At 41.7% G+C, this 27,860-nt stretch overlaps 1 protein-coding gene across 1 annotated transcript in view; it reads left to right on the forward strand.

Annotated features, from left to right (window-relative positions):
* TRPM6 (transient receptor potential cation channel, subfamily M, member 6) overlaps positions 1 to 27,860 on the forward strand; it is an 88,221-nt gene that overhangs the window by 6,231 nt on the left and 54,130 nt on the right. The window contains exons 3-12 of the mRNA XM_010568728.1: positions 4,814 to 4,893; positions 5,726 to 5,764; positions 17,421 to 17,601; positions 17,964 to 18,177; positions 19,020 to 19,144; positions 19,953 to 20,124; positions 21,420 to 21,594; positions 22,970 to 23,093; positions 25,421 to 25,493; positions 25,614 to 25,714. Of these exons, the coding sequence (XP_010567030.1) occupies positions 4,814 to 4,893; positions 5,726 to 5,764; positions 17,421 to 17,601; positions 17,964 to 18,177; positions 19,020 to 19,144; positions 19,953 to 20,124; positions 21,420 to 21,594; positions 22,970 to 23,093; positions 25,421 to 25,493; positions 25,614 to 25,714 (1,284 nt within the window). The remainder of the gene's footprint in view (positions 1 to 4,813; positions 4,894 to 5,725; positions 5,765 to 17,420; positions 17,602 to 17,963; positions 18,178 to 19,019; positions 19,145 to 19,952; positions 20,125 to 21,419; positions 21,595 to 22,969; positions 23,094 to 25,420; positions 25,494 to 25,613; positions 25,715 to 27,860) is intronic.

Below are 27,860 nucleotides of genomic sequence, written 5' to 3' on the forward strand. Positions count from 1 at the left end.
GCTGGGGCAGAAGAAAGCAGCAGCAGAAGTGGAAGCATTCACCCGTTTGCACTGGATGGGTGGGTGGTGGAATTAGTGGGGCCACCAGTACAGCAGGTGATCTCAGGGCTACGTCGCCCCATCCTCTGAGACTGGTGAGCCAAGCGCTGCGTACCTACTCTGTGACCCTGGCGGGACGGTGGCATGGTCACTTGCCTCGCTGATGGCACCCCTGGATTTTGGAGGACAGATACTTCCCTGCTGGGCTGGATTTTTAGGTTTTGTCTACTCTCACTTCCCATAAGCAAGTATTTGAAAGAAATGAGTGGTGCAGGTGTTCCTCTAAATTTTATGCTCTGATCTCTCTCTTTACCTCTGGAAACCTTAATTTTTGGAACATTACTTACGTTTAACCAAATTTGACCTGACAGTGTCCCTTTAATACCATATTATGCAAGGATCTCAGACATTAAAGATATTGGAGAAGTGATTAAAAGCAATTTTCTAAAAACTACTCATGTGCCTTAAATTTCAGAGCCAAACTCTTGCCACCCCATTGACTAAATCAGTCTAGAAATCTCCAAAGCCTCTTCCGTGGCAGGGAAGTATAAGCAGCAATCCTAATCCTCAGACTGGCGAGAAATGAGAAGGCAAAACTCCCAAACACAGGTCTCAGGACTTTCTGGAAGGAAAATTGGAAGGAAAACTGCAATATAAACTTGGCTTCAGCTCTTCTGTATATCAGAACAGAAATTTGCCAGTAAGAAGTAACATGTAGGTGTATTTTTGTCTCCTTTCGGGTTTGGTCGTAGAAAGGATACGGGTTCATGCTGGCTGAGGTGTATGTACCTCACTGTAGTGACGGGAGAAATTTTAATTTGTTGTTGAAGTTTAATTAAATTATGACAGTTTTGAAATGTTAGCCAGAGTTTTATGAGAGGAGATATACATGTTACAGAGGTCTTTTACGAAGATAGGAATCAAGAGCAAACAAATAGCAGTTCAGAAGTCTCCTCTTTTCATTTGTACTTGCCCAGCCCTCGAGTCAAAAAGCATGAAGGTTTAAAACCCTTTTCCTGGTTATACAATTAGCTTAGAAACCTAAGTAAAGCCTTAGATTAAGAAATGAATGTTATTGTTATGGTGTAAATTTTATGTACTAAGTGAAGATTTCACCTTACATAAAATTAAGAATAATGGTAAATGTGTTGCATTTCACAGTGTTTCAGTTTTGAGATTTGTGCTTCATAAGATGAAATACAGTGATACAGTCTTGTACTTTATTTTTTTCCTACGGTGGATTGGAATTTCAATATATATTTATTTTTAAGTAGTACCATCTGTTCAGGAACTTCATTAAACAAAAAATGGTGGACTTTGCAAACAATGTTTTTTGCTGTATTCACATGTTTATCATTTGAGATGAAAACAAATGCTAAAGGTACAGCCTTCATCAGGATCATATACAGATGATATGCTATCTAAGTACTACTTTTTAAAATGTAAAAATTACAGGAAGCAAGGAGGTGAAAGAGTGCAGTACAGGCAACACTCCGGCAAATGCTTTATGTAAATAAGCAAAGTTTAATCTTGAAATAACTGTACGGATAGGTACTATGTTTCTTTGGAGATCAGAGTGAAAACTCCCAGTATTGTATCAATTGCACTTTGAAATGTTGTTTTCAGTCCTATTTACTGAGAATCCTGGAGTTACCTGATGTGAGTGCAGTGCTAGTGGAATCTCTGTGCCACTGGGTAAGATGCATCCTTGGTGCTTTGAGATTCAAAGATCAAGTAAGTTTCATAGCGATCTTGTTCATCTGAAATAAATGGGAATTTTGTCAATGACCACTTTAGTAGCAAGGTTAGATTCATGGCATGTGATCCAAAGCTGTAGGAGTTTTTTCTCATTGGCTTTGTTGGACCTTGAGCCCAACCCATTGTGACTAGAGTGGCCTGAGCAGCTGTGGAGTGTGTTAGTCGTTGCCCTTCCTGCCTCAGTTGCAGACAAACATAGGTGTTTTTGGACCAAATTGAAAAAGGATACACGAAACATCCAGAATTTTAAGCATTGATATTTTTGTCTTAACCCCCAACCACCCTCCAAAATCTAAAAAAAAGAGAATTTTTTTAAAAAAAGGTATGTTTTTTAGAAGACAGTTTAGATGTTCAAAAAGTTGACAGTAGAGAAGAAGCCTTTTCATCTCCCATATTAGATGTTGTAACTTCAACTCACACAGTGTATTGCCATCACTGAGGACTGCAAGTTATATTTTGATTTGAGATAATCACAGCAAACAGCTGTTGTATAGCAGATGACCTCTCCTCTCTTTAAAATTATTGATTTATATTTTGTCTTGTGTCATGTAACTTTAGGATGAGGAACACTAAGCTTTAGAGATAAAAAAATTCTTCGACACCCCTTTTCAAGTGTATTCACATGTGGATTAGCTGAGTGCCAGTGCCTTGTTCAGCTGGCAGCATGTTTTGCTGGTGGTGCCTAGGCTGATGCAATGCTTCTCTGTTACGCTGGGCTGTATATCTCCAATGCTGGCCTTCACACCTGGAAAGATACCCAGATAACGCTTGATTTCCAGAATGTGTCATGCTGGAGGTAAAGTAGCTCAAAGGAAGCTACCTGAGACTGTGCGATGCCAACAACTTGCTCAAAATTACTTTGAACTACTAGTGCTCTTACTAAATTAAAGTGACAGCAGTTGGATGTTGTTCTTCTCTCACAAGGCTGAGCATGTTGCCTCAGCAAATGCTGTAAGACTTGTCAACCTCTTGGCTTTTCTGTCCCACTCTTTCCTGTTAATGAAAAGTTTGGTAAAGTTCATTCTTATCCAAGTCATCCCATAGCATAAAAAAAAAATTTGTTGCCTAGTTCTGATAGAAAATCAATTACCAGAAATAGTAATGGGGTTCAGAAGAATCAGAGTCCCAGGGTATTGTAGTATTAGAAGCACTCACTGTTTTCTTGGTAGCTCAAACAACTAAAGTGATTTAGGAAGCATGAAACAATACTAATTACTAAGAAGAATACTACCAAAAGGTTTTTGAAAGCAGTGTGTGCCTGCCCTCAGGTAATGAAATTTGCTTCACTGTTTCCAAGGTTTTTCTCTGGATTTAATTTTTGCACTTTGTCTTCAGTAGCTCTCTTTCTAAGATAATTAATTTTCTTGCGTGCCCATGCTCTGTCCAGCCCTGAGGATCTTCCACGCTGTTACTCCTTCATTCGAAGCTCAGCCAGACACAATTCAATTAGTTACTCCTGGAAAAATACACATGCACACCGATAGCAGCAAACTGCTTTTTAATGATCTCTTTCATCTTTGTCAGTGGGGGCCTGTTTCAGAGTACATTAAAACCAAAGGTAGGACTCCCATTAGTCTTGGTGAAAGCTGGGTCCTCAACTGCAGACAAGCCAGTAGTTCACTCAGGTAGCTTGTGGCCCTCCATAACTGCATGACTGGCTGGGAGATTATGTGGGATATTTAGGGGTGTGAAGCTGAAGTAAAAAAACCTCAAACAGGCCTGCTTTATTAAGAATCATCATTCCATTCAGGAGATAAAAGAGACGTATTCTCTTTGATAAAAATTATTGCTGAACTCCATCCATAAAATGCTCCCAGCAGTACTCTTAATAAGTTGAATTACTGGCATTCTTGTGAACTGAATTATTTTCTAAGTCATTGTACAAAAGACCCATTTTACAAACAAGTATGGAGACAAATACTTACCATAAGTATTTTTAGAAGGTAGACATTTTGCAGAGGATCAATCATTTTTAAATATGAGGAGTGAATAAGGAGTTAATGTTTATTATTTGGTTACTGTTTGCTTTGTATGTCCACTGTGCCCTGTCCTAGACAGCTTGCTGTCTATGTAACAGACAGAGAGCAAGATGAACATGAGAAACAATGAGACAATGATGACAGGTATAATTGCATTTACTCTTCATGATAAAATACCTGTCTATCACATGTTTCATTGTGGGGCTAGTTCCCTTTGACAACAAGAAAAGTGCCTTTACTTCCAGTTTACTAAATTCAGTCCCAGAGTTTTCAGATTTCAGCACACAAACCCCATCCTTCCTTTCAGGGAATTTGATCCTGACAGACCTGAAGAGGAAGAGGTTTGAAGAGTACCAGTGAGATTCTTTGAAAAAAACCCTGTGTACCATAGTGACTGTTCAGTTTACTCGGCTGCAACAGGCTTCATGGAGACAGTTTTCACAGTGTCCCAGGAAGCCAGTGGGAAAAAACCACCTGACATGCACACTAAGTGCTAGGTCTACTCTTTGGCCCCTGCTCTTGCATTTTGCAGTAGTCCTAGTTCAGCAAACATATAACCAGGATGAATCTATTCTTAACTCTGTGAAGAATAGTAAAAGAAGGAATCAATCATCTCTTTCAGATAAAAAGAATATCTTGCCTTTTTTGACACTTAGAGCTTTAGTAAGATTGCCATTTGCTAGTCTTCTGGCAGAAGGAAAGTGCAGTCCTTTAAGCAGCTCTGATTCATCCTTACCACCTCATCTATTGTATATGTTTTTGACAGATCCTCTAAATAATTTTCATGTTTATTAGTGAGGGGTGGGAAAATTTTAATATTGGTCTTTTTGTGGGGCTGTATAAAACTTGGGGGTGAAGGGCTACGACTGTTCAGAGCTGTAACTTCAGGTTATAGTGTTTGGTTTCATCTAACATTGTGATGGGAATCATTCTGAGTTATGTGTTATGCATATACAGTCATGTAGATGTTATAGCTCATATTTTGGCTATATGTTCTGAAGTTCAGCAATACAATTACATTTGAAATGTCTTTTCAGTCCCCCAAATCTTGGATCGAAGAGGTCTTCAGTAAAAGAGAATGTGTACACATCATTCCCAGTTCAAAAGATCCTCACAGGTAAAACAATGAATTTCACTTTCTTTCTGTTACATTTAGAAAGAATAATTTTTTATGGGCATTGTGTGTAACTTTCATGAAATTCTTTGCAGTTTTGCAATATCCCGGTTGGTGATTGCTGGTGTTTATGGGTCTTCATAGATACTGTCACCAGTACATTTTAAATGAGGCTGTTCGTCTGAATTAGAAATTGGCAATAATTGACCTTCCTAGGCTTCTTAGATGTGTTGCTCTCAGTCCAATAACCAGAACTGCGGTATGGCATCCAATTGAGAGATTGAGTTACATGGAGTTACTGCTGCACAGGAATTCTTAATCCTATACCACCACTTTCTCCCTTCCTCAGAATAATGCCTGCTGCTGATCACAGTCTTCTGAGACAGAGGTTTCTGGTCAGGCTGGTGTAGAGTGTGAAGAGTAAGGAAAATCAAATCCTCAACCTGTGTTTTAGGACTTGAGAATGCAAACATAAATTGGCATTCCAATTTGTGTATCTAGTGGATGGTGTTGCCTAAATAAACTCGGTGAGATCACATTTGGAGGATGTAAACTTTTAATTTTGATCATATTGTTTTGAACACACAGATAGCATACAGTAGATAAGATAAATAGCTCATCTATGAAATGCAGATTTGATATACAGTCTGAAATGCGAAACACCAAACAAATCACTGAAGTTACCCAGTACGTCTTCCAGGGATGAGTGCAGAAGATTACAGCCTTTAATGCTGTTGATGAGAATTTTTTCACAAGTGAGTTGATACTTTCTGAATACCATTACGGAAGTTTTCTTTTATACAAGTGTGTATTAATTATCCATCTTTTATCACAGGTGTCCTGCAGGATGCCAGGTGTGCCAGAATTTAATCAGGTAGGTGTGCATAAATAGGTATCTGTGATTTTTATAATGACCTAAAGTTAGTGATAGGCATTCCTAGTCAAGGAACTAATGACAACAAAAATATTCTTCCTCTTGTATCGTCAGAGCAGCATTTCTGGGGCTGTGCTGGTGAATGTTTAGCATAAACCTGGGTAAAACAAATTGTATGATAACCTTTAATTTATTTGCAATAGAAAATTTTATCCAAATACCTTGTGTGGATGAGTTTGTCTTAATCTTCTCCTGAGGAATGAAAGGCAGAAATATGGCTTTAAATGGGAGACAATTCCAGCTGTATCCTGGGTAATATGAAGGAGAGTGAGATGAAAGCCATGGAGAACAGTAAGAATTATGGAAAGAGGAAGAACAAAATAAAGGGAGAAGAACACGGTGTAACCAAAACTAGTACTCAGTCGCCCAGGCGAGCAGCTCTGGTGCCAGCAGGATGTGCAGTGGAGGGCTCCAGCATTGTGCCGGGGGGGGTTCCCAAACCGGGGGAACCTCCGGGGAGCCAAGAGAACCTCCAGAAGCCCACAGCTTGTGCCACAGTGGCTGATGGGACCTTTGCAGGGCAAGGAGCGTTGGCGGCCAAGCCCCCACACCTATAAAAGAAGCTCCTGGGGAGCAACAGGGACCAGGTTGGGCAAAGAGGCCGATGGCAGGGGCACAGTGCGGCGCGGCGCGGCAGTTGGCATGGCAGGGCATGCAGGAAGGGCACTGAAGCTCTGCCAGCTCGACCAGGAAGCAATGTTATCCACCCCGCAGAAAACCATGGCCTCCCTAAACTCTGCACCTGCCCCAGCTGATGCAGCTGCCCAGACAGAGCTCGGGTGGGCACACGCTGCCAGCCAGGTGCCAGGCTGCGGGCTGCGCCCTGCCCTCACGCCAGGACGGGACGGCAGCAGTGAGCACCGCTGTGGGAGGTGCGCCCAGGGAGAGAGAGGAGCGCCTCCGCTTGGTGACAGAGCTCCGGGAGGAGGTGGGTAGGTCGAGGAGGATCAGGGAGTGCAAGAGAGAGACAGACTACTTGGGATCGCACCCTACCTTCCCTGAAACAGGCCCAACAGGCAGACAGGATGCGTGATACGGAGGATTCCCTATCCTCTCTCTGCCTGGCTGAACACAGTGACTTAAGGGATAGAGGGCAATAGCGACAAGTTCCTGCCTGGCGCAGGAGGCGTGTTCTTCTGTGACTACCCCACCTTCCCAGGTGCCCTTGCATAATAGGTACAAGGCTCTGCAAGTAGAACCAAACAATAATGAGGACAATGGTTCATCTAGCATGGAAGTGCTACCAAGGTTAAGTCGGCCTACGACCTGTGTCAAAACCACTTCCGTAAAGAAAAAAAGATGGGTCATTGTCATAGGAGACTCCCTTCTGAAGGGAACAGAAGGCCCAATACGCAGACCAGACCTACTTCATAGGGAAGTCTGCTGCCTCCCTGGGGCCTGGGTTAAAGATGTGAAGAGAAAACTTCCTACCATGGCACAGCCCTCAGATTATTATCCATTATGGATTTTTCAGGTAGGCAGCAATGGAGTTGCAACAGGAAGTCCAAGGGCAATCAAGAGAGACTTCAGGGCATTGGGACAACTGGTTAAGGGATCAGGAGCACAAGCAGTGTTCTCTATCCTTCCAGTTGCAGGGAATGATGAGGAAGAAACAGGAAGAGCCTGGTGTCAGTGGCAGAATTTGGGGGTTTTTGATAATGCATCGGTCTACACGACACTAGGCCTGCTGGCAGCAGGCAGGGTACACCTGTCTTAAAAGGGGGAAAAGGATCTTTGCACAGGAGTTAGCAGGGCTCATTGAAAGAGCTTTAAACTAAATTTGAAGAGGGGAAAGGATAAAACCAGGCTCACTAGAGATAAGCCTGGGGGCGGCAAGCCAGTGTTTGAGGAACAGTGTGCTAGTGAGATCCTTTGGTCTGCCATCTCAGTGGAGGTAGGGGATGGAGATCCATGCGGCAGCAAAGACACAAGGGTTACTGATGTGTTAGAAACCATGGAAGTGCCTGAAAGTCATCACGTAGGAATTAGGGCTTCTACCCATAAAAAGGTGGCTGGATCAGTAGCCCAACTGAAGTGCATCTACACCAATGCACTCAGCATGGGCAACAAACAGTAGGAGCTGGAAGGCATTGTGCAGCAGGAAAACTATGATATAGTTGCCATCATGGAAACACGGTGGGATGACTTGCACAACTGGAGTGCTGCAATGGATGCCTATAAACTCCTCAGAAGGGACAGGCAAGGAAGGAGGGAGTGGGGGGGTAGCCCTGTATGTTAGGGAGTGTTTTTATTGTCTAGAGCTTAATGATGGTGACAATAGGGTTGAGTGTTTATGGCTAAGAATCAGGGGGAAGGCCAACAGGGCAGATATTGTGGTGGGAGTCTGTTATAGAAAACCCAACCAGGATGAAGAGGCAGACAAAATATTCTATAAGCAGCTGGGAGAAGTTTCATGATTGCTAGCCCTTGTTTTCATGGGAGACTTCAACTTACCAGATGTCTGCTGGAAATACAATGCAGCAAAGAGGAAACAGTCTAGGAGGTTCCCGGAGTGTGTAGAAGATAACTCCCTGATACAGTGGGTGAGTGAGCCAACTAGGGAAGGCACCCCACTGGACCTGTTGTTTGTGAAGAGAGAAGGAATTGTGTGTGATGTGATGGTTGGAGGCTGTCTTGGGCCTAGTGATCACAAAATTATAAGATTTTCAATTCTTGGAGAAGTAAGGAGGGGTCAGCAGAACTGCTACCTTGGACGTCTGGAGGGCAGACTTTGGCCTCTTTAGGGGCCTGGTTGACAGAGTTCCTTGGGAGGCAGTCCTGAAGGGCAAAGAAGCCCAGGAAGGCTGGACATTCTTCAAGAAGAAAATCTTAAAGGTGCAGGAGCAAGCTGTCCTTATGTGCCGAAAGACAAGCCATCAGGGAAGAAGACCAACCTGTCTGAACAGAGAGCTTTAGCTGGAACTCAGGAAAAAAAGAGTTTATGACCTTTGGAAAAAGGGACAGGCAACTCAAGAGGACTACAAGGATGTTGTGAGATTATGTAGGGAGAAAATTAGAAGGGCCAAAGCCCAACTAGAACTTAATCTGGCTACTGCTGTAAAAGACAATGAAAAATGTTTCTATAAATACATTAACAACAAAAGGAGAGCTAAGGAGACTCTCCATCCTTTACTAGATGTGTGGGGAAATGTAGTGACAAAGGGTGAGGAAAAGGCTGAGGTACTTAATGCCTTCTTTGCCTCAGTCTTTAACAGTACGACCAGTTGTTCTCAAGGCACCCAGCCCCCTGAGCTGGAAGACAGGGACGGGGAGCAGAAAGAAGTCCCCATAGTCCAAGGGGAAATTGTTAGCGACCTGCTACACCACTTAGACACACACATGTCTATGGGGCTGGATGGCATCCCCCCAAGGGTACTGAGGGAGCTGGCAGAAGTGTTCACCAAGCCACTTTCCATCATTTATCAGCAGTCCTGGCTAACCAGGGAAGTCGCAGTTGACTGGAGGTTAGCAAATGTGACACCCATCTACAAGAATGGCTAGAAGTAGGATCTGGGGAACTACAGGCCTGGCAGCCTGACTTTGTGCTGGGGAAGGTTATGGAGCAGATCATGCACATACAGGACAACGAGGCAATCAGGCCCAGTCAGCATGGGTTTATGAAAGGCAGGTCCTGCTTAACTAACCTGATCTTCTACGACAAGGTGACCCACTCAGTGGATGAGGAGAAGGCTGTGGTTGTTGTCTACCTAGAATTTAGTAAAGCCTTTGACACTGTTTCCCACAGCATTCTCCTGGAGAAACTGGCTGCTCATGGCTTGGACACACATATCCTTCACTGGGTTAAAAACTGGCTGGGTGGCCAGGTCCAAAGAGTTGTGGTGAACGGAGTTAAATCCAGCTGGTGGCCAGTCACAAGTGGTGTTCTCCAGAGCTCAGTATTGGGCCCAGTTGTGTTTAATATCTTTATCAATGATCTGGATGAGGGGATCAAGTGCACCCTCAGGAAGTTTGCAGACAACACCAAAATGGGTGGGAGTATTGATCTGCTCGAGGGTAAAAAGGCTCTACAGAGGGATCTGAACAGGCTGGATCGATGGGCCGAGGCCAACTATATGAGATTCAACAAGGCCAAGTGCTGGGTCCTGCATGTGGGTCGCAACAGCCCCATGCAGCACTACAGGCTTGGGGAAGCGTGGCTGGAAAGCTGCCTGGCGGAAAAGGACCTGGGGGTGTTGTCTGACAGCCAACTGAATGTGAGCCAGCAGTGTGCCCAGGTGGCCAAGAAGGCCAATAGCAGCCTGGCCGGTATCAGAAACAGTGTGGCCAGCAGGAGCAGGGAAGTGATTGTCACCCTGTATTCGGCATTGGCGGGACCCCACCTTGAATACTGTGTTCAGTTTTGGGTCCCTCACTACAAGAAAGACATTGAGGTGCTGGAGCGTGTTCAAAGCAGAGCAACAAAGCTGGTGAAGGCTCTAGAGAACAAGTCTTACGAGGAGCAGCTAAAAGAACTGGGGTTGTTTAGTGTGGAGAAAAGGAGGCTGAGGGGAGACCTTATTGCTCTCTACAACTACCTGAAAGGAGGTTGTAGCGAGGTGGGTGTTGGTCTCTTCTCCCAAGGAACAAGCGATAGGATGAGAGGAAACAGCCTCAAGTTGTGCCAGGGAAGGTTTAGATTGGCTATTAGGAAAAATGTCTTCACTGAAAGGGTTGTCAAGCATTGGAACAGGCTGCCCAGAGAAGTGGTGGAGTGACCATCCCTGGAGATGTTTAGAAGATGTGTAGATGTGGCGCTTAGGGACATGGTTTAGTGGTGGGCTTGGAGGTAATAGGTTAACAGTTGGACTCGATGATCTTAAAGGTCTTTTCCAACCTAAATGATTCTAGTATTCTATGAAAGATGGTAATAGAAACATCCCTGATGATACGTTTTCCAAAGGTTTTTCATCTTCTCTGCAGTGGGCTTTCTGAGTCCCTGCTTTTGGGAAGGGAAGTAACAAAAATTACATCACTTTGGTGCTTTTAGCTTGTGTGTGGGTTTTTCAGACAGGTAGTATTTTGCGGCTTGTATTAATGAGTTCTTTTCGATCCAACATTTGTCATTTAGCTGGTGTTCCCAAATAGGTTTTGATGCTGTATGTTTTTGATAATGAATTATCAGCTGTTGGAACAAAATTTTTAACTTCTCTTGACATTTGTGTTGTGTTAAAGGTTTCTGAAGGCTGACGCAACAGAAAATAATGAGTTTCTGATAACTAACAATTAGCAAGCTGGTGCTAACTAGTGCTGTCACCTGCATGAGCATGTTTATTTGCTTTTTCATTATGTTACACATTTTATTTTGCTTCTAAGATTTATGTGAAATGAATCACATTTTCCAAAAAGCAAATAAATTACTCCTTGAAATCAGATCACTGTAAAGGGCTGATATACAGAATAGTGTTGGCCTTGTAAGTAAGGCAAATGATCTGTGTGGCGTCTGTTCAGAAAGGGTCAGCTCCCTCTGAGGAAACGGCTGCATGTCTATTTTGCTTTAGAGCAGAAGAATAGAGATTCAAATATTTTTGCAGGTATTCTGGAAGTAGAAATGCAGGGAGGATTTTAATGCTTCCTTCTAACCTGCCAATGCCTGGGTGGGTATCTAAGCTGAAGTTAACTTGTGCTTCAACATATAGGGGTTTAATCCTGTCTAAATTGAGACTACAGTAGTTTGGCAGTCCTCCCCCTTCCCCCTGCAGAGTGACCATGTTGTTATTTGGTCTGGGAGAATTAACCTGGCTGGTGGAAAACCAAACCGAGGTTATCTTTCCACCAAATCAGCCTCCTCATCAAACACAGGTTAGCTGCATGAACGTGAATGCTACAGTGGGAGAGGGAGGAAGAGAAGCTGGAAATGTGCAACCTGCAGGGTGGGTTTGTTTTTATCTTTCACCTTTCTCTGTAAGACATCCCATACCTTTGTGGGTTTTTTATCTTGTAGGTGTTTCTTTCACTTTTCGTTGAGCATTTTCATGCTGTTTAAATTAATGTGACTCCTGTTTGTTGGTCTGTCTATATATGCAGAATGGGTGTGGGTGTCTGATGATCATTTCAGTCAGCCATTATGTTGCAAGTACATTTTCTCAAATGTTAACTGTTCTTGTGTTCTTGTATATCTTAAGGTGTACACAAAGCTTTGTTCTAGGAGAATTTTTCTGTTCCTAACAAGGGGAAATTTTTTCACATGAGTGTTATAACTGGTTATATTGTATTTATTAAATCAGCAACGAAACAAGTTTTGGGCCTCCTGTGATTTGTAATTTTCCACAACAGTCCAAAAGTCATGTGAATGTACTTGATGCCTACTATAATTTGACCTAATATTGTAGGCAAATGAAATCTGTTAATGATTTCTTATTTGCAGAGAACTTCCAAGGTTTGCAAACAGTTTATGAGTAGGTTATGCAACTGTTTGCTAATACTAAGTAGAATAACTCCATTTAGTAGTTGCTAATCAAATTTGAGTAACTTACTGGCACCTTTGTCCGTGCTTCCCTGGCATGTTGAAGTGGCCTCTATCTGCTCTTCAGTGAAGTGCTCACAAACACATCTCAGACAGCACGTAGACGTAGCATTCTCCCTGCATGAATATTCATGAATCTGGTGCTGAACTTCTACATCCTTACACATCTGAGATGTCTCACAAATTGTCGCTATATCTGACCTTTTAGGCATATTCTTTGGACGCAATCTCTGAAGTGTTGCCTGCCAGGGCACCGGATTTTGTAATCTGGCTACTGCAGTAACTTTTGCCTCAGTGTGACCCTTCAGGTTTCCCCTTGTTGCTTGAAGTGTGACTTATCCAGAAGTCGTGCTTTTGTGTTACTGACATTGCTCCCTCCTTGTCTAGTAGTCTAGTGAGCCTTTGAGGCAAAGAAGGTAAAGTCATTGCAAAGATGCTTTAAATCAATTCATATTCATAGGATTACAGGATAACTCAGGCGGGCAGGGACCTGGGGAGGTGTCCAGTCCCAGCCCCTGCCCAAAGCAGGCTTAGCTGGGGCAGTCAGACTGGGCTGCTCAGGACTTCACGCAGTCGGGGTGTGAAACCCCCAAGGCCAGAGAGCACTCCCCATCCCCAGGCCCCGGCTTCATTGCTGGGCTGGTCTCCTGGGGAAGAGGCTGCTTCTTAACTCCAGCTTGAGCCTCCCGTGTTTCAGCTGTGCTGCTGCATCTTGCCTTCCCACCACACACCACTGTGAAGAGCCTGGCTGCATCTCCTCCATTCCCTCCTGTCAGTGCTGGGGATGCTGTTGGATGCCCCTGAAACCATCCCTCCTCCCAGCTGGACCATCCCTGGTCCCGCAGCCTCTACTTGGAGGCCAAGGGCTCCAGCCCTGCCATCCATCACCAGGATGGTCATTCGCCCCTGAGGTCCCACCAGTTTGCTGGTTTCTGTTCTGTGTTGGGGACCAAACTGGAGGCGGTACCTAGACAGGGTGTGACAAGGACCAAGCAGAGGGCACAGTCCCTGCCCTCCCCTGGCTCTCGGGCTATGTCCTGCTACCACCACCACAGGCACTGCTGGCCCTCATTGCTGCCCGGGCACACGGGTGGCCCTGGCTCAGCTCACTGCCCACCAGCGCCCAGGGCCATGCCCCAGGGCTGCCCCTCCCCAGGGCTGCACTTGTCCTCCCGCCCCTCCTCTGGGTTACTGGTGGAGATGCTGGACAGGACAGACCCCACACAGACTCTGCAGGACCCTGCTTCATACTGGCTTCCAGGCAGCGTCTGACCTAACAACCACCAACTTGTGAGCCCACCACCCAACCAGGTCCTCACCCATCAACACGTTCTCCCTCCCAGACCGTAATGTCACAGCCCAGATACAAGAATATTAGGGGATACAGTGCCAAAAGCCTGGCTAGAGTGGAGGTAGGTGGCATCTGCTGCTGTCCTCTCATCCCCACGATTTTGTCGCAGAAGGCAGTCAGGTGAGTCAGGCATGATTTACCCTTGGTAAATCCTTGCTGACTGCTCCTTGTTGCTGCCTAGTCCCTGCTGTGCCCAGGCATGGGCTTCAGGAGGACATGCTCCTTGATTTCACCTGGGACTGATGGGAGGCTGGCTGTCCTGCAATTCCTTAGATTGGCTTTTGCCTTTTTTTGAAGGCAGGTGTGACATTTGCCTTTCTCTGACTGTTGGAGACTTCCCTGATCTCCATGGCCTTTGAGAGCTGATGGAGAATGGCTGCACAAGGACATCAGCCACCTCCTGCAGCACCCTGGGGTGCAGCCTGACAGGTCGCAGGGACATGTGTGTGTCGAGTGCTCCCAAGTGATCCCAACTCAACCATCATTCTTGTCTGGTAGCTCTTCTCCTCCTTGAGCCCTGTCACTATGCACACAGCACAAAACCTTACAGAAAAAAAAACTGAGACAGCTGTAGGTTATGTTCTGCTTTGGTTTCCTCAACCTTCCTGAGAGCCACTTAGTCTTGGCTTTTGACCTCTCAAGTATCTCAGGAGTCCTTAGCACCTTGTCCCTTCCTGCTAGATGTCTAGAGAGTGAGTGTGCCAGCTTGGAGCAGAGCATGAGCTATTTGGGAAATACCAGTCCTTCACAGTTCATACTTTTTGCTGTGGTAATCTCTGAGGTAAAAGCAGCTGCATGTATCCTGCACACCTGTGTGGTAGGTCTATGTGCAGTTTCTCCACTGCCTGCTCAGCATAACTGAGCTGTTCTGAGTGCAGCTCACCTCTGGGTACATTTACACGTAAACATTAAGTATGTAGTGCAAATGATGTTAATTACTAACATAGTTCAGTGTTCATTTGGCCTTTCAGTTTCAAGGTTACAGCACTGATTTGTCTTGTCAGATGGTTAGTTCCTTTCCACAGGATATCTGCTTTGAAAAGGCAGGTTGCTCTGACTCTTGCTGCTCTAGGAGGAACTGCTGATGTAACCCCATATGGAACAGTAACGTATGAGAGAGATAGATAGTCATTCTGTGCTCATATTTTGATGATGGGCTGAAATTAATTAATATTTTAGAAAATTTAATCCGTTGCTGATGAGCCTGATTGATTGCTTTTCAGTGCTGTCCTTCCAAGCACTGGTATTTGCTGAGTCAGACTCAGTCTGTGTAATGTGGTATGTGAGTAATGTAAGGTAACGTAGCATTTGATTGCGATTGCTGTTGGTCCTCTGTCTTTCAGCATGTCTCCTGGATGAAAGGTCTTGTTATTGTGAGGCCACTCTAGGAGTACAGTGAGCACAAGGTATTTTCAGGACCAAAGGACAATAGGGTATCTATGTTTTTTCTCATCTTTCATCTAAAGATCATTTTTTTCCTGACATTTGCTGTCTCTTACCCTGGATTCCCCCCAAAAAGCAAGCATAAAAAAAATGGAGCAAGGAGTCTAATAGCACAGCTGTAGAGAAATTTGTCCTCTGAAGACCAATAATAAAATCAAAACTGTTTCTTTCTTCTGGTCCTTCCTTTGAGGTATGCAGGAAGAGTCATAAACAAGTATAGTCATCAGCCTTGTGCTCCCTGTGGGCAGATTTTATCCAAATCTGTGTCCCTTGTGCTACCTGCTTTACAGCTATGTTGATCTGAAACACTTTTAGTTTAGATATGCCTCTATAACGACTCTGAGTGTGGATTCTGAGTCCATGTGTTATTTGGCAACACGATGTCAGCAATGATCTTCCATCTGTGTTGATCCCTCACAGTTTTCTGAAATAGTCATTTAATTGTACATCTGTAAGTGACTTAGTGTGACTGGCTTGTTCTCCAAGTTACAGCTTGGATACTTTTTGTTTAATTTATGAGCGTTGACCTGTTTGTCTTGGTTTGCCTATAAGAAGGCAAAATTATAATGGGTTTTGCTTTTGGGGTCATCAAAATGAGGTCCCGAGATCAATAGTTTGTTTCAGCAGCTCCTGTGCCCCCTCTCCTAATCCCTGGGTTTTTTTCTGCCACTACCACAGTGCAAATGGTTGTGGAGACATGCAGTGAGCCAGACCTGGCAATACTTCTGGTTACAGTAACTTGGCAATAAAAATCCCTCTGTGAGGCTTCCCCCCCTCCCCACCCCCAGCTAGATCATTTCCTTTTCCTTTTTCCAGGATTCAGTTGTGAGCACATGCCTGACTTCTTTCTGGTGAGTCCCTGTATTTCTGTGATATCCTACGATTTGTCTCAGCTAGGGAAAAGGTGTAGCTGGTCTAGATTAGCTAATGCACGTTGAATTAGCTTGACAAAAATTTCGACATTTTCAGTAGTTCCTATTGCCTTCTGACTTCTAGCTAACCATCATCATACACGTGACAATAGAGCTCAAGTCTTTTCTGCAGTGCTAGGCTTCTACAACTCTTTAATTCTCCACTGAATAAGATTGTTTAGTTGACTTATTAATTCCCCAAGAATGTGGGAGGCTTCCTTCTCCAGTCTGCTTTTGCAGAGCAGTGAATCAATCAAATGTAATTTGCCTGTGTTGAAAAACTGTAATGCAAACATAATTTCATGGCTTCTGGGTATGAAAAAGTACCTTTCTAAAGCAGTTCACTTCCTTAATTTGCTTAGGGTTGTTTTGGGGTTTGTTTTTGTTTGTTTGTTATTTGTAATCTATTTCTTTTTCACCAGTTAGTTCTTACTCATCTCCACTGAAAACTCTGTCTCTTTCTGAAGGTACCTCTTCAGGTTTTGCAGATGTTTACATCTAACTTGCCCCTAGATGCACAAGCAATACATCTGAGTCCCAAGGCAGTCCTTGAGTTTGGGTTGTTGAAGGCTGTTTAGTATGTTAAAAGAGTAAAAGGAAAGAATTTATCTCCATTTCCTAGTGTATATTAAATTCTGAAATGTCTAAAGGACACCTGGACTGTCAGATGTCACTATAAATTATATTGAAGTTAACCCTGTAAAAGACACTGAAGCCTGTTGAAGCCTGTAAGACAATAATACTGGTTGAATTTGGAATCTAGGTTATTCATCCAGTTGTGAGCCTTTAATGTTAACCGAGCTTCTGCTAAATTTCCATTAACATTGCACTTCAGTCTGTTTATTTTGTATATTCACTTTGCTGGCATCCAAGGGTGACCTTAGTATAGGCCTTTATAGGCCACCCTGAAGTTCTCTCTAGACTGAGGGTTGCTGCTCCCCTGATTAATGATGGTAACTCCTAGATCTTTCTTCAGTACCCAGAATAACCTGGGTAATAACCATAGCAAACCTTGGTGTCCTAAGATATTCCTCTGAAATGTCACATACAAGACCAGTAAGTCTGAGCTACATTGTTCAGGTCAGAATTGCTATGCGGGACTCTCAAACTGTTACAGAATCACACAGAATCACAGCATGGTTTGGGTTGGAAGGGACCTTTGAAGATTATTCTAACCCTCCAACTGCTATTAGTGTTCCTTGGGTGGAGAACAAATTCTGTATCCAACAAAACATATTTATGGTTTAATTCAAAGTCATTTTAACATTGTTGAGATTTATTCAGCCTAGTTAATTTTTATTATATTCCATGTCAGAAAGCTACAATATCCTTCTTTGTAGAAAAACTATTTGGGCTATTCTCATGAAGATCTTAGAGCTGCATGCAAAGGGGTTTGATATAAAATAATTTCTTTATTTTTAATGAGAGATGTTGCTGTGGACGGCTGATTGGAGATCACCCAGGAGTAAACTGTAGCTGGCCTATTTATCAGACTGCCCCACAGATAGATGGTGGAGAATGGTCTGTGCAAAAACACACAAAGACAAGTCCAACGGACGCATTTGGTACAATCAATTTTCAAGATGGAGATCACACTTACCATGCCAAGGTAATGGATGCTGCGTTTGTATATCCAACTTCTTTTTATAATTTCAGCATAAGAAATGCAAAAAGTGGTGTTGGGTGAATATCAGATTGCTTGTCTTAAGAGGGCAGGGGAATCTAAAAGTAAGTCAGGTTGGAGTGTGTGTACGATATTTTTACATCGAACTTCACCGTGATTAAGCGTAGTCTGTCTTGCTGTGTGTATTGTTCACTGATGTATTTTTGTGCTATCATGTTAGTGGTATTGTGAAAGTTCTAATCCTGCACAACATCTTTAAGACATTAATGCTGAAAACTTTGTAAGATCATTTTCTTCTCTTGGAGTATTTAAAGGTTGTTTATTTTACCTGTTATTATTTCTTCCAGTATATTAGACTCTCCTATGATAGCAATTTGGATCAGCTGTTGAACCTGATGGTTAAAGAATGGCAGATGGAGTTACCAAAGCTAGTGATCTCTGTTCATGGAGGCATTCAAGATTTCAAGCTTCCCTCAAAGGTCAAGCAGGTTTTCAGCAAAGGATTGGTGAAGGCTGCTGAGACTACAGGAGCATGGATAATTACAGAAGGCATCAACAGCGGTAGTGTAATTGTTTTTCTTTGTTTCAGTCTTGTGCTGGTGTTCTTTCTCTGCATGCAAGCATATACATTTAAGGCAAATATAATGACTTTTTTTTATAATTTCTGATATTTTAGCACAAAATGAAGCTTTTTTTTTAAGGAACAATGATAATTCAAAGAAAGACATCATGTTCCTCTGCTGTTGACAGGCATTTTGAATATTTTTAATATTTTTTTTCTTAAAGAGCAGAGTATTTTGCATGTAATAAGAAACACTGATAGTAGATAACCAGAACTTAATTGCAGTCAATTTTATCTGCTTCATTAAAATATTTAGGTTCTGAGGACTGTGATTGGTGGTTTTGAAACAGTTTTGAAATCTAAATTTAACCTGTGTTTTATAATTAAGAAAGTTCTGAATTAGGATACTACATTAATTAGCCTATTAGTATCTGAAACTCCTTGTAGACTACTCTTAAAAACTGAGGGGGTTGGTAAGCCATGGAACTGAAACAGCTGTACTTCTTTATCTTTTATTCAATCTGGTGACCTTACAGGAGAACTGTCCTGTGCACTTATGTAAATAATAAAGTTTTATGGAGGTAGAAAGCAGCAACATATATTAGCAACATATATGAGTATTATTAATTAGAAATATGTGTTGAGTTTGAAGCATTGGTGCATTACATCTGAGCGTTACAATTCCTGCATTGCACGTTGAATATAGAAGCTGGGTAGGATGGTTTGTTTCTGGTTAAAACATAACCACAGAATAAATTAAATGATGGGAAACCCTTTCGTTGGTGTCCTGTAGCAGTTCTCCAAATGTAGAAGAAAAATGATGTTTTAATTATCTTTTTAGGAGTGTCCAGGCATGTGGGGGATGCACTGAAAGGCCGTGCCTCACCACACCTAAGAAAGATCTGTGCTGTTGGGATTCCTCCATGGGGTATCATTGAGAACCAGAGGGATCTCATTGGAAGAGATGTGAGTTGGACACATTTTAATAAGAAAAGCCTTCATGTTCAAGGGTTGTTAGCTTTCTTGTATGCTTTATTTTCTGCTTGCTTCATTTCACTGGTTTGATATTTTTTCTCAGTAATAGAAGCTTAGATTTTGCTCAGACTTTGCTTAGATTTTTTCTGTGGCTTTCAGAAGAATTCTGTGGCATGGTGAAGGACTGTATTTTGCTTTTTTTTATGTAAATGAATAGTTTTAAAATATTTCTCTTCTTACAGGAAATTGCCATTCCTTTTTGAAATTTTGTAGTTAATTAGGCAATTCTCTTGTGGTTACAAATGATGTATTTCTATATTCATGTGATTCAGGATGAGCAATCAGGTTAATGGTATACATAAATAGGCTATAAATATGCATGATTTTTATTCATAAACTAGAACTTTATGTGAGTGCCAGTGTGGGGGCACAATCTACATAACTGTCTAAAAAAACTTGACAAGGTGAAATTTGTCCTGATAAATGATAGCTCACATGTTTTTAATGGGAATACACCCATGAAAAATATGCCATTGTGTTTCAAGTGTTGCAAAGAAAGGCAGGCAGTGACTCTCACTAAGGACCACAAGCCTAATCAGAAATGCTTTCTGTGGTATTAATTTTGGGTTTTTTGCTGTTAAGAATCAAATGAAAACCCATGTTTGAGTAGAGCAGCAAAAAGTGTGATGGAGGCTTTCAGAAGATCACAATATGATGAAGAAATACAAACAAGTGAGGCAAGATAAATGGTGATATTTTGTTGGTTTCTTTGAAGATCTTTTTATTTTGGTTTTCTTAGGTAGTTTGCCTGTACCAGACTCTTGGTAATCCACTCAGCAAGCTAAGCACCCTCAACAGCATGCATTCTCATTTTCTAATGGCAGATGATGGGACAGTAGGCAAGTATGGGAATGAAATGATGCTCAGGAGGAATTTGGAGAAGTACATATCACTTCAAAAAATACACACAAGTGAGTACTGCTGTGGTCAGCTTTATGACAGAAAAGCCTGTCCTAAAAATAGTGGAGGTAGTAGACATTTCCTGTTATATGTTGTACATCTTCATTTGCCATAGATTTCACTGAGGTTGAAAGTTATTAATTGCATGTGTCTTGAACTTGAATATCAGGAAAATGAAAAGGACAGCATTTTTATAAAGCATTATGTGTTTGGGCTAACTTGCATTTTGGTTTCTTAATTGTAGAGACATCTAAATGACTCAGGTTATTTAGTAAGTATTGCATTTGATCACTTTGTAGTTTTGCATGGTCTCTGTATCAGCACGAGATAGTTTCCCAGCATTTTTCTAGGTGGAAAAATTGTCACATTCAGTAGAATTCAAATCCTTCTTCCCTGTTCATTACTTTTGTCCTCATCACTCTTCTATATTGCAGACCTGTGACCTCCTCAGGTACAGAAACAAAGACTGGTTGCGAAAGGAATACCTTCAGCCAATGTTTGTTTGTCAGATTATGTATCTTCCATTGTTTGTACAATAACTGAGTTACAGCATAGAAATGATGAATGAAATATTTATTACGTAGACAAGTATTTATTTTTATGCACTAAATTGTATAAATTATTTGGGGAAGTTCACTCTTACCTAGTGATTTAAATCTTGCAGTATGTTAAAAAGACATTAGAGTTATGATGTTGAATCCTTGTTTCCTTTATCTGCTCACATTACAATATTTACAAACTTAGAAACTTACCCAATTTTTAACATGTTCATATTTAGAGCTTCTTATTCATCCTCCTATATCTTTTCTTACTATGAGTTTTTGCAGGTCAGACTTTCAGTTGTTTTTCCACTTCTATTGCATCTTACTTGAAATTTATTTCTGATTATTAAAAAAAACCAACCTGCTTGCTGTAAAGCTTGAGAAAGGCTGTAAAGAAGTGCCTGATTGCTTTTCTATGTGTGTAGGTAAACAAATGGATATTGACCAAATTTCAAATGCCGTCAATGTACTTGCATGTGAGAGCTATTGTAAAGGGCAGAGGGATATTCTGAAGGATGTTTCTTCCTTCCAATGCTAGGGCTACTTACAATTTCATCAGGAGTTTTTCTTGGTCTTTTTGATCTGGTTGCAGAAGTTCTGTGAAAGTCTTAAAAAGTGTAAGTCAAATTAGAGATGGTGAAGGCATGGTTTCCTCTCCATTGAACTGTGTATGAGACTCCTTCAGGAGTATTTATTTACAAGATGTTCTGATTTTTGGTGTGACTGAGACCTGTTTGTAACCAGTTAGGTGTGTTTTGAAACAGGAATGGGCCAAGGTGTACCCATAGTTGGGTTGGTGGTGGAAGGAGGCCCCAACGTGATCCTAATGGTGTGGGAGTATGTGAGGGCCAGCCCAGCTGTCCCCGTGGTGGTCTATGAGGGCACTGGCAGAGCTGCAGATATCCTGGCTTTTACCCACAAACACACGGGTGATGCAGGGTGAGTAGTGGCATAATGCTCCTCCTCCTTGGTCTGCTGTATTGGGGGGGACGTGAAATAGCCTGTCTCAAAACCACTGAGATAATTTCTAATGCTTCTAGTAATGACCCCGCCATGGTCTTTTGCTGGCTTTTACTTCTGTGAAAGTGAGAGCAGAATTTCTTCCTTCCCTGCCTCAAACTAGTGCTGAAAGAATTATTCTGCCAAATTTACTGTGGCTTTTTTGAAGAGGAAAAAGAAACTGCATCTAGCTATCTTGAGTTATTATAATGTTTCTCACCTTTGCTGAGGGACATTGCTGGGTGACTCCAGGGTGCCTGCTTGGGTTTTGACTCAATCCTTTCTCCTGCCATGAGTATTCTGTAAGTGGGCTTGGGTTTGGGTTGCACAAAGCTTTTGAGACTAGGGCTGGGATTTGTAGATGTAGGACCCTCAGACTGGGTTAGGAGGAGGACTAAGGTTCCTTGGCTTTGGCTTTGGTTTACCCAGTGGTAACCCAGATTTGTCATCCTCCTCTAGCTGTAACTCTTTATGTCACCTCCAGTGCAGCCTCAGCTGCAGACTCTATTAAACCTACCTTGATCAAAATTTTATGTCCAAACTGGAATTAAAAAAAAAAAAAAAAAATATATATATATATATTTGTATAGCCAATTAGTATTTCTGTGAAAGTTTTTCAAAGTCAAAAGTGCTTTTTAAATAAAAAATCAAATTTATAAAGGTGGCCTGGGTTCTTTCAAATTAAAAAATTGAACAATTTAATAAACTTTATATCCTAATTGTTTATTTATTATCTTTTCTAAATATTATTTTGGGAGGGTGGTATTTTACCCTAGTGTGTTGTATTGAGAACTTTTTTCTTCACTTGCTTTTTCTTCCATTTTTTTCTTTAAAAAAAAAAATCCTGCCATTTCAAAAGAAAAGTAAAATATAGACGGAAAGGTTGACAGAAAGATAAATGAGAGGAAAAAAGATGGGAGAGGTATGAAGCCTGATGAACAAATAATGAGGAATTTAATTTTATCCCTGTATGATTATTGAAAAAAAGAAAAAGCTTGCTAAACTTTTAGTGATTTTTAGCTTTATATTCACAGACAATCCTTTGAAAATTGTTACCTTTTTCATTTGTTCTATTACCAATAGTATATATGTATGGTCAGAACTAATGCATGTGTGAATAATAATTTATGTTATGGGATGACTTTGCTTTGTTTTGTTGAAAGAAGGCAGGAATAAATCAACAGAAAAGTAGAAATAAAAGATTTCTTATATGTCTGTGCTTAGCACAAGTTTTGTCTTTTGCTGAAGTGTCATTTGGGCTGGTAAGAATTAGCTAAAAATATACATATTCTTGCTTGTATGATCTGTTTTTCAGGGAGCTGTGCCCTCAAGTGAAGGAGGAGGTCTTAGTGATGATTCAAAACACATTTAGCTTGGGACAGAAGCAGTCCAGTCATCTCTTTCACATTTTGATGGAATGCATGGAGCACAGAGAGTCTGTGAGTGAGGTTCATGCTCTGAGTTTAGGGCATCTTCGTTAGCTGTTACCCTTTTTGCTCTTTCTGTGGTGGGTTGGCATGGGCACAGCACTTGTAGAAGTAATGGTGTTCTAATATAAAGTTAACACAAAGGTGTCTGTGCTAATTTATATATTGAGTAGCTCCACAGAACCTTTTTAGTTAACTTCTCAAGTCTCAGTGGTTGCTTATGAAATGACAGCCTTTCTAATTTTAGTAAAAGGCCAGACATCTTTGTTTTCACAGGAAAGATCAAGTAATTCCTACTTTTTTTCTTCTCTGTCTTATTTTTAGTTTAGAAAAGTTTCCATCCATTCTTCTACTCATAACAGAATTGTGCTAGAACTTGTCTCTGAGTATTGAAATGTACTTTTGAAATGCGCTGGCATGTTTAGCAGCTGAGGTGCTCATTTGTGAGTACAATCATAGAATCACAGAATGTTTTGGGTTGGAAGGGACCATAAAGATCATCTAGTTCCAACCCCCCTGCCATGGGCAGGGACACCTTCCACTAGACCAGGTTGCTCAAAGCCCCATCCACCCTGGCCTTGAACACTTCCAGGGATGGGGCATCCACAGCTTCTCTGGGCAACCTGCTCCAGTGCCTCACCACTATCACAGTGTAGAATTTCTTCCTAATATCTAATCTAAATTTACTTTCTTTCAGTTTAAAACCATTACCCTTCTTCCTATCACTACACTCCCTGATAAACAGTCCCTCCCCATCTTCCCTGTAGGCCCCCTTTAGGTATTGGAAGGCTGCTATAAGGTCTCCCCGGAGCCTTCTCTTCTCTAGGCTAAACAAACCCAGCTCTCTCAGCCTGTCTTCATAGGAGAGGTGCTCCAGCCCTCTGATCATCTTTGTGGCCTTCCTCTGGACTCACTCCAACAAGTCCATGTCCTTCTTTGTTGGGGGGCCCAGAGCTGGACACAGTACTCCAGGTGGGGTCACACCAGAGCAGAGTAGAGGGGGAGAATCACCTCCCTCGACCTGCTGGTAATACGTCTCTTGATGCAGCCCAGGATACAGTTGGCTTTCTGGGCTGCAAGTGCACATTGCTGCGTCATGTTGAGCTTCTTGCCAACCGACACCCCCAAGCCCCTCTCTTCAGGGCTGCTCTCAATCTACCCATCGCCCAGCCTGTATTTGTGCTTGGGATTGCCCTGACCGAGGTGCAGGACCTTACACCTGGCCTTGTTGAACTTCACGATGTTTGCACGGGGCCACCTCTCAAGCCTGTCAAGGCCCCTCTGGATGGCATCCCTTCCCTCTGGAGTATGAACCGCAGCGCTCAGCTTGGTGTCATCTGCAAACTTGCTGAGGTTCCACTCAATCCCACTGCCCGTGTTCCCAAAAAAGATGTTAAATGATCCTGGGCCCAGCACCAACCCCTGAGGGACACCACTCATCAGTGGTCTCCACCCAGACATTGAGCCATTGACCACAGTTCTTTGAGTGTGACCATCCAGCCAATTCCTTATGCACCAGGTGGTCCACCTGTCAAATCCATGTCTCTCCATTTTAGAGACAAAGATGTTGTGCGGGACAGTATCAAATGCTTTGCACAAGTCCAGGCAGATGATGTCAGTTGCTCTTCCCTTATCCACCAATGCTATAACTCCGTCGTAGAAGGCCACCAAACTCGTCAGGCACAATTTGCCCTTAGTGAAGCCATGTTGGCTGTCACCAATCACCTCCTTATTTTCCATGTGCCTTAGCATAGTTTTCAGGAGGATCTGCTCCATGATCTTGCCAGGCACAAAGGTAAGACTGACTGGCCTGTAGTTCCCTGGGTCTTCCTTTTTTCCCCTTTTAAAAATGGGGGTTATGTTTTCCCTTTTCCAGTCACTGGGAACTTCACCAGTCTGCCACGACTTCTCAAATATGATGAAGTACCAAGTATTTGTTATGGGAGTAATGACTATTGTAGCAATGATCACTAAGATGGAAACTACCCAATATGTTTTTATTATTTTTTGTTTTACTTTATTTGTCTGTTTTTTAGTTGAAAACTGAGTAGATATTAACCATGTTGCATTTTTAAATTTCTCAGCTTTAAATGCTAATCAAAAGGAAATAGAGTCAAGTTATTAAGCAGTAGGTTGATTCCAGTTTGCCTGGGATGCCATTGTATTAAAAAGCAAAATGGTACATTTTCTGTCTGAAACAAAGGAAAGTCATGTCTGGGCCTTTGCCATTGTTTGTGTTGAAATGTGTATGATTTAATCTACCACAGCCCTTTCCAAGAAGCAATAACTACAGACTTCTCTGCCTCACCTCAAATAGTGTACTTCTGCAATTCTAACAGATAACCATATTTGATGCGGAGTCAGAAGATCAGCAGGACATTGATTTGGCAATTCTGACTGCACTCTTGAAAGGTACCTATCTAAAAGTATGATCTGTTTTCAGCTGACATACAGTTCCATTGGTTTACCTTTTCAAAGCAAAGGAGTAACATCAATGTGTGAAAACTGCTAGGTCCTTTACGTGTTTCCTAGGTACAAATATGTCTGCTTCAGATCAGCTAGATTTGGCGTTGGCCTGGAACCGGCTAGATATTGCCAAGAAACACATACTGGTTTATGGACAACACTGGAAGGTAATATTACCTTTTATTTTTCACGGTGGTTTTACACTTTATTATGATGACTAATTTTCCATGATTTGCATTTGTCAAGCTTTAATTAAGGAATAGTTTGATGCTTGGAGTCAGTCTTCTGGAGTAATCATCTTTGTTTTTGGAGAGGCATTGTTCTTAAAATTGTGAATTATTCAACTGCAGAGTGCATCAGATGGAAAATCACATTTGTTTCCCCAGAGAAAAGGTGATACCTATAATTCCTGTAGTTTTTGCTGCTAGCTTTTCCAAGTAGTTTCAGTGGTCCTTCTGGATCTGTATTCCTCAAGCCTGTGTTGACAGTCATCAGTGGTTGAGGATTATTTCATTGTAGCCCGGAGTACTCTTTTGCCAAAGGGCTAAACTGGAAATGAGTGTTGCCTCTGTTTTCCCAGCTTTAGACAGAAATACAGAAATCACGGTCCTTTATGGTGTTACCAGGTAAAAGAAGGTAGAATTAACTGTGGTAATGTGGCATCATGGCATTATTTCAGATATTGTTTCTTAGGAATAGCTGCAGTCAAGGCAAGCCATGATTTAGACCCACATTAACTGTATGCTTGTGAAAGAACATACAGTAGCAATTGAATCAGTCCTATAATTGTGTTTTCCAAGTTTTCAGATGTAATCCAGTATTTAAGTGTAACCCTCCCTAAGTGAGGGATTTTTAGAGATCATGAATATAAAATTGTATGTGCCTCAACACATGCTATTCCTGTTTGTTATAAGAGTAAATATTTTCTTCAAGAAATTTTTTCTAATGCTTCCAAAAGTTTTCGCTTCCAAGGATTACAAGGTTGATTTTTCCAATCCCAAGCACCTTTTCTTCTTTACAATGTAAATTTTGGAAAAGGGACAGTGGGTATATTTTTTTTTTGAGTGACCTCAGCTGGTTGTTTGACACAACAAGAGAGCTGAATTTATTGATCACCAGTCTGTATTTTCCTGTGGTGTATAAGGCTGAATACATGGGGTATTATGCCTGAGATGTCTACAATTAGGCATCCATGAATTAAAGGATTTTTTTGTTGTTGTTGTTGCCTCTTTGGGCTCAGTTCACTATCTGTGCAGTGCAGATGATCATGTCATGTTCTTGCACAAAACCTGGTAAAAATAAATGGTGTTGAGTGCCTACTGAAAGGCAAAGAAGGAAATTGCTGATTTCATTTTCAGGATTTGAACAGTGTGTGAATAATAAGGGATGTATCAAGCCTGGAACAATAATGTTAGAACAAAATGTTGAATAACTCCCTGCTAAGAAAGCATCATTCACTCTATAAACTCAATAAGACTATGCCCTCTGGGGAAACATAGTGTATGATTGAGCAATGAATAATTGTACCATTATTCATGGTGATCAATTAGCTGATAACTTTTGAGTGTTTGACTGTATACCCGTAACAGTATTTCTGTCCAACAGACACTTGTTTTTAAGGAATATAGAAAAGATTTGTGTATACAAAATGACGTGTGCATATTTTTGCCTTTATGATTATTTTTTTTATGACACCCTGTTACGTTTTGACTCTGAGGACAATTTATTTTTCCCAATGTCTTCTTTCATTGTTTTATAGCACATATTTTTTTTATTTGTGTTTATTTAGTTTTTTGTCTTCAACAACTCTGCTGTGAACGGTTGATAAGCTTTATTGAAGCACATCTGTGTAAGATATTAAAGAAAGGGGGACACCATCTATCTTACTGCTTCAAATGCTATAATATTTGAGTAAGAGAAAAGCATTATGCTTTTGCCATTTTTATCACTGACGATATATGTTGGCAAGGCCTGTGAGTCTGCATAATTCCTTTGCATTTATGTTAGAGGTATGGCAGGTGAAACTTGCTTTGACTGGTGAATTAGTATAAATGATATAATAACAAAATCATAGGTTCATAGAATAGAATAATCGAATCATTTAGGTTGGAAAAGACCTTTAAGATCATCGACTCCAACCATAAACCTAACACTGCCGAGTCCACCACTAAATCATGTCCCTAAGTGCCACATCTACACTTCTTTTAAATACCTTCAGGGATGGTCACTCAACCACTTCCCTGGGCAGCCTGTTCCAGTGCTTGACAATCCTTTCAGTGAAGACATTTTTCCTAATATCCAATCTAAACCTCC

Source organism: Haliaeetus leucocephalus, unplaced genomic scaffold (genome assembly GCF_000737465.1).
Source record: "Haliaeetus leucocephalus isolate CR32 unplaced genomic scaffold, Haliaeetus_leucocephalus-4.0 Scaffold251, whole genome shotgun sequence".
Taxonomy (NCBI): Eukaryota; Metazoa; Chordata; class Aves; order Accipitriformes; family Accipitridae; genus Haliaeetus; species Haliaeetus leucocephalus.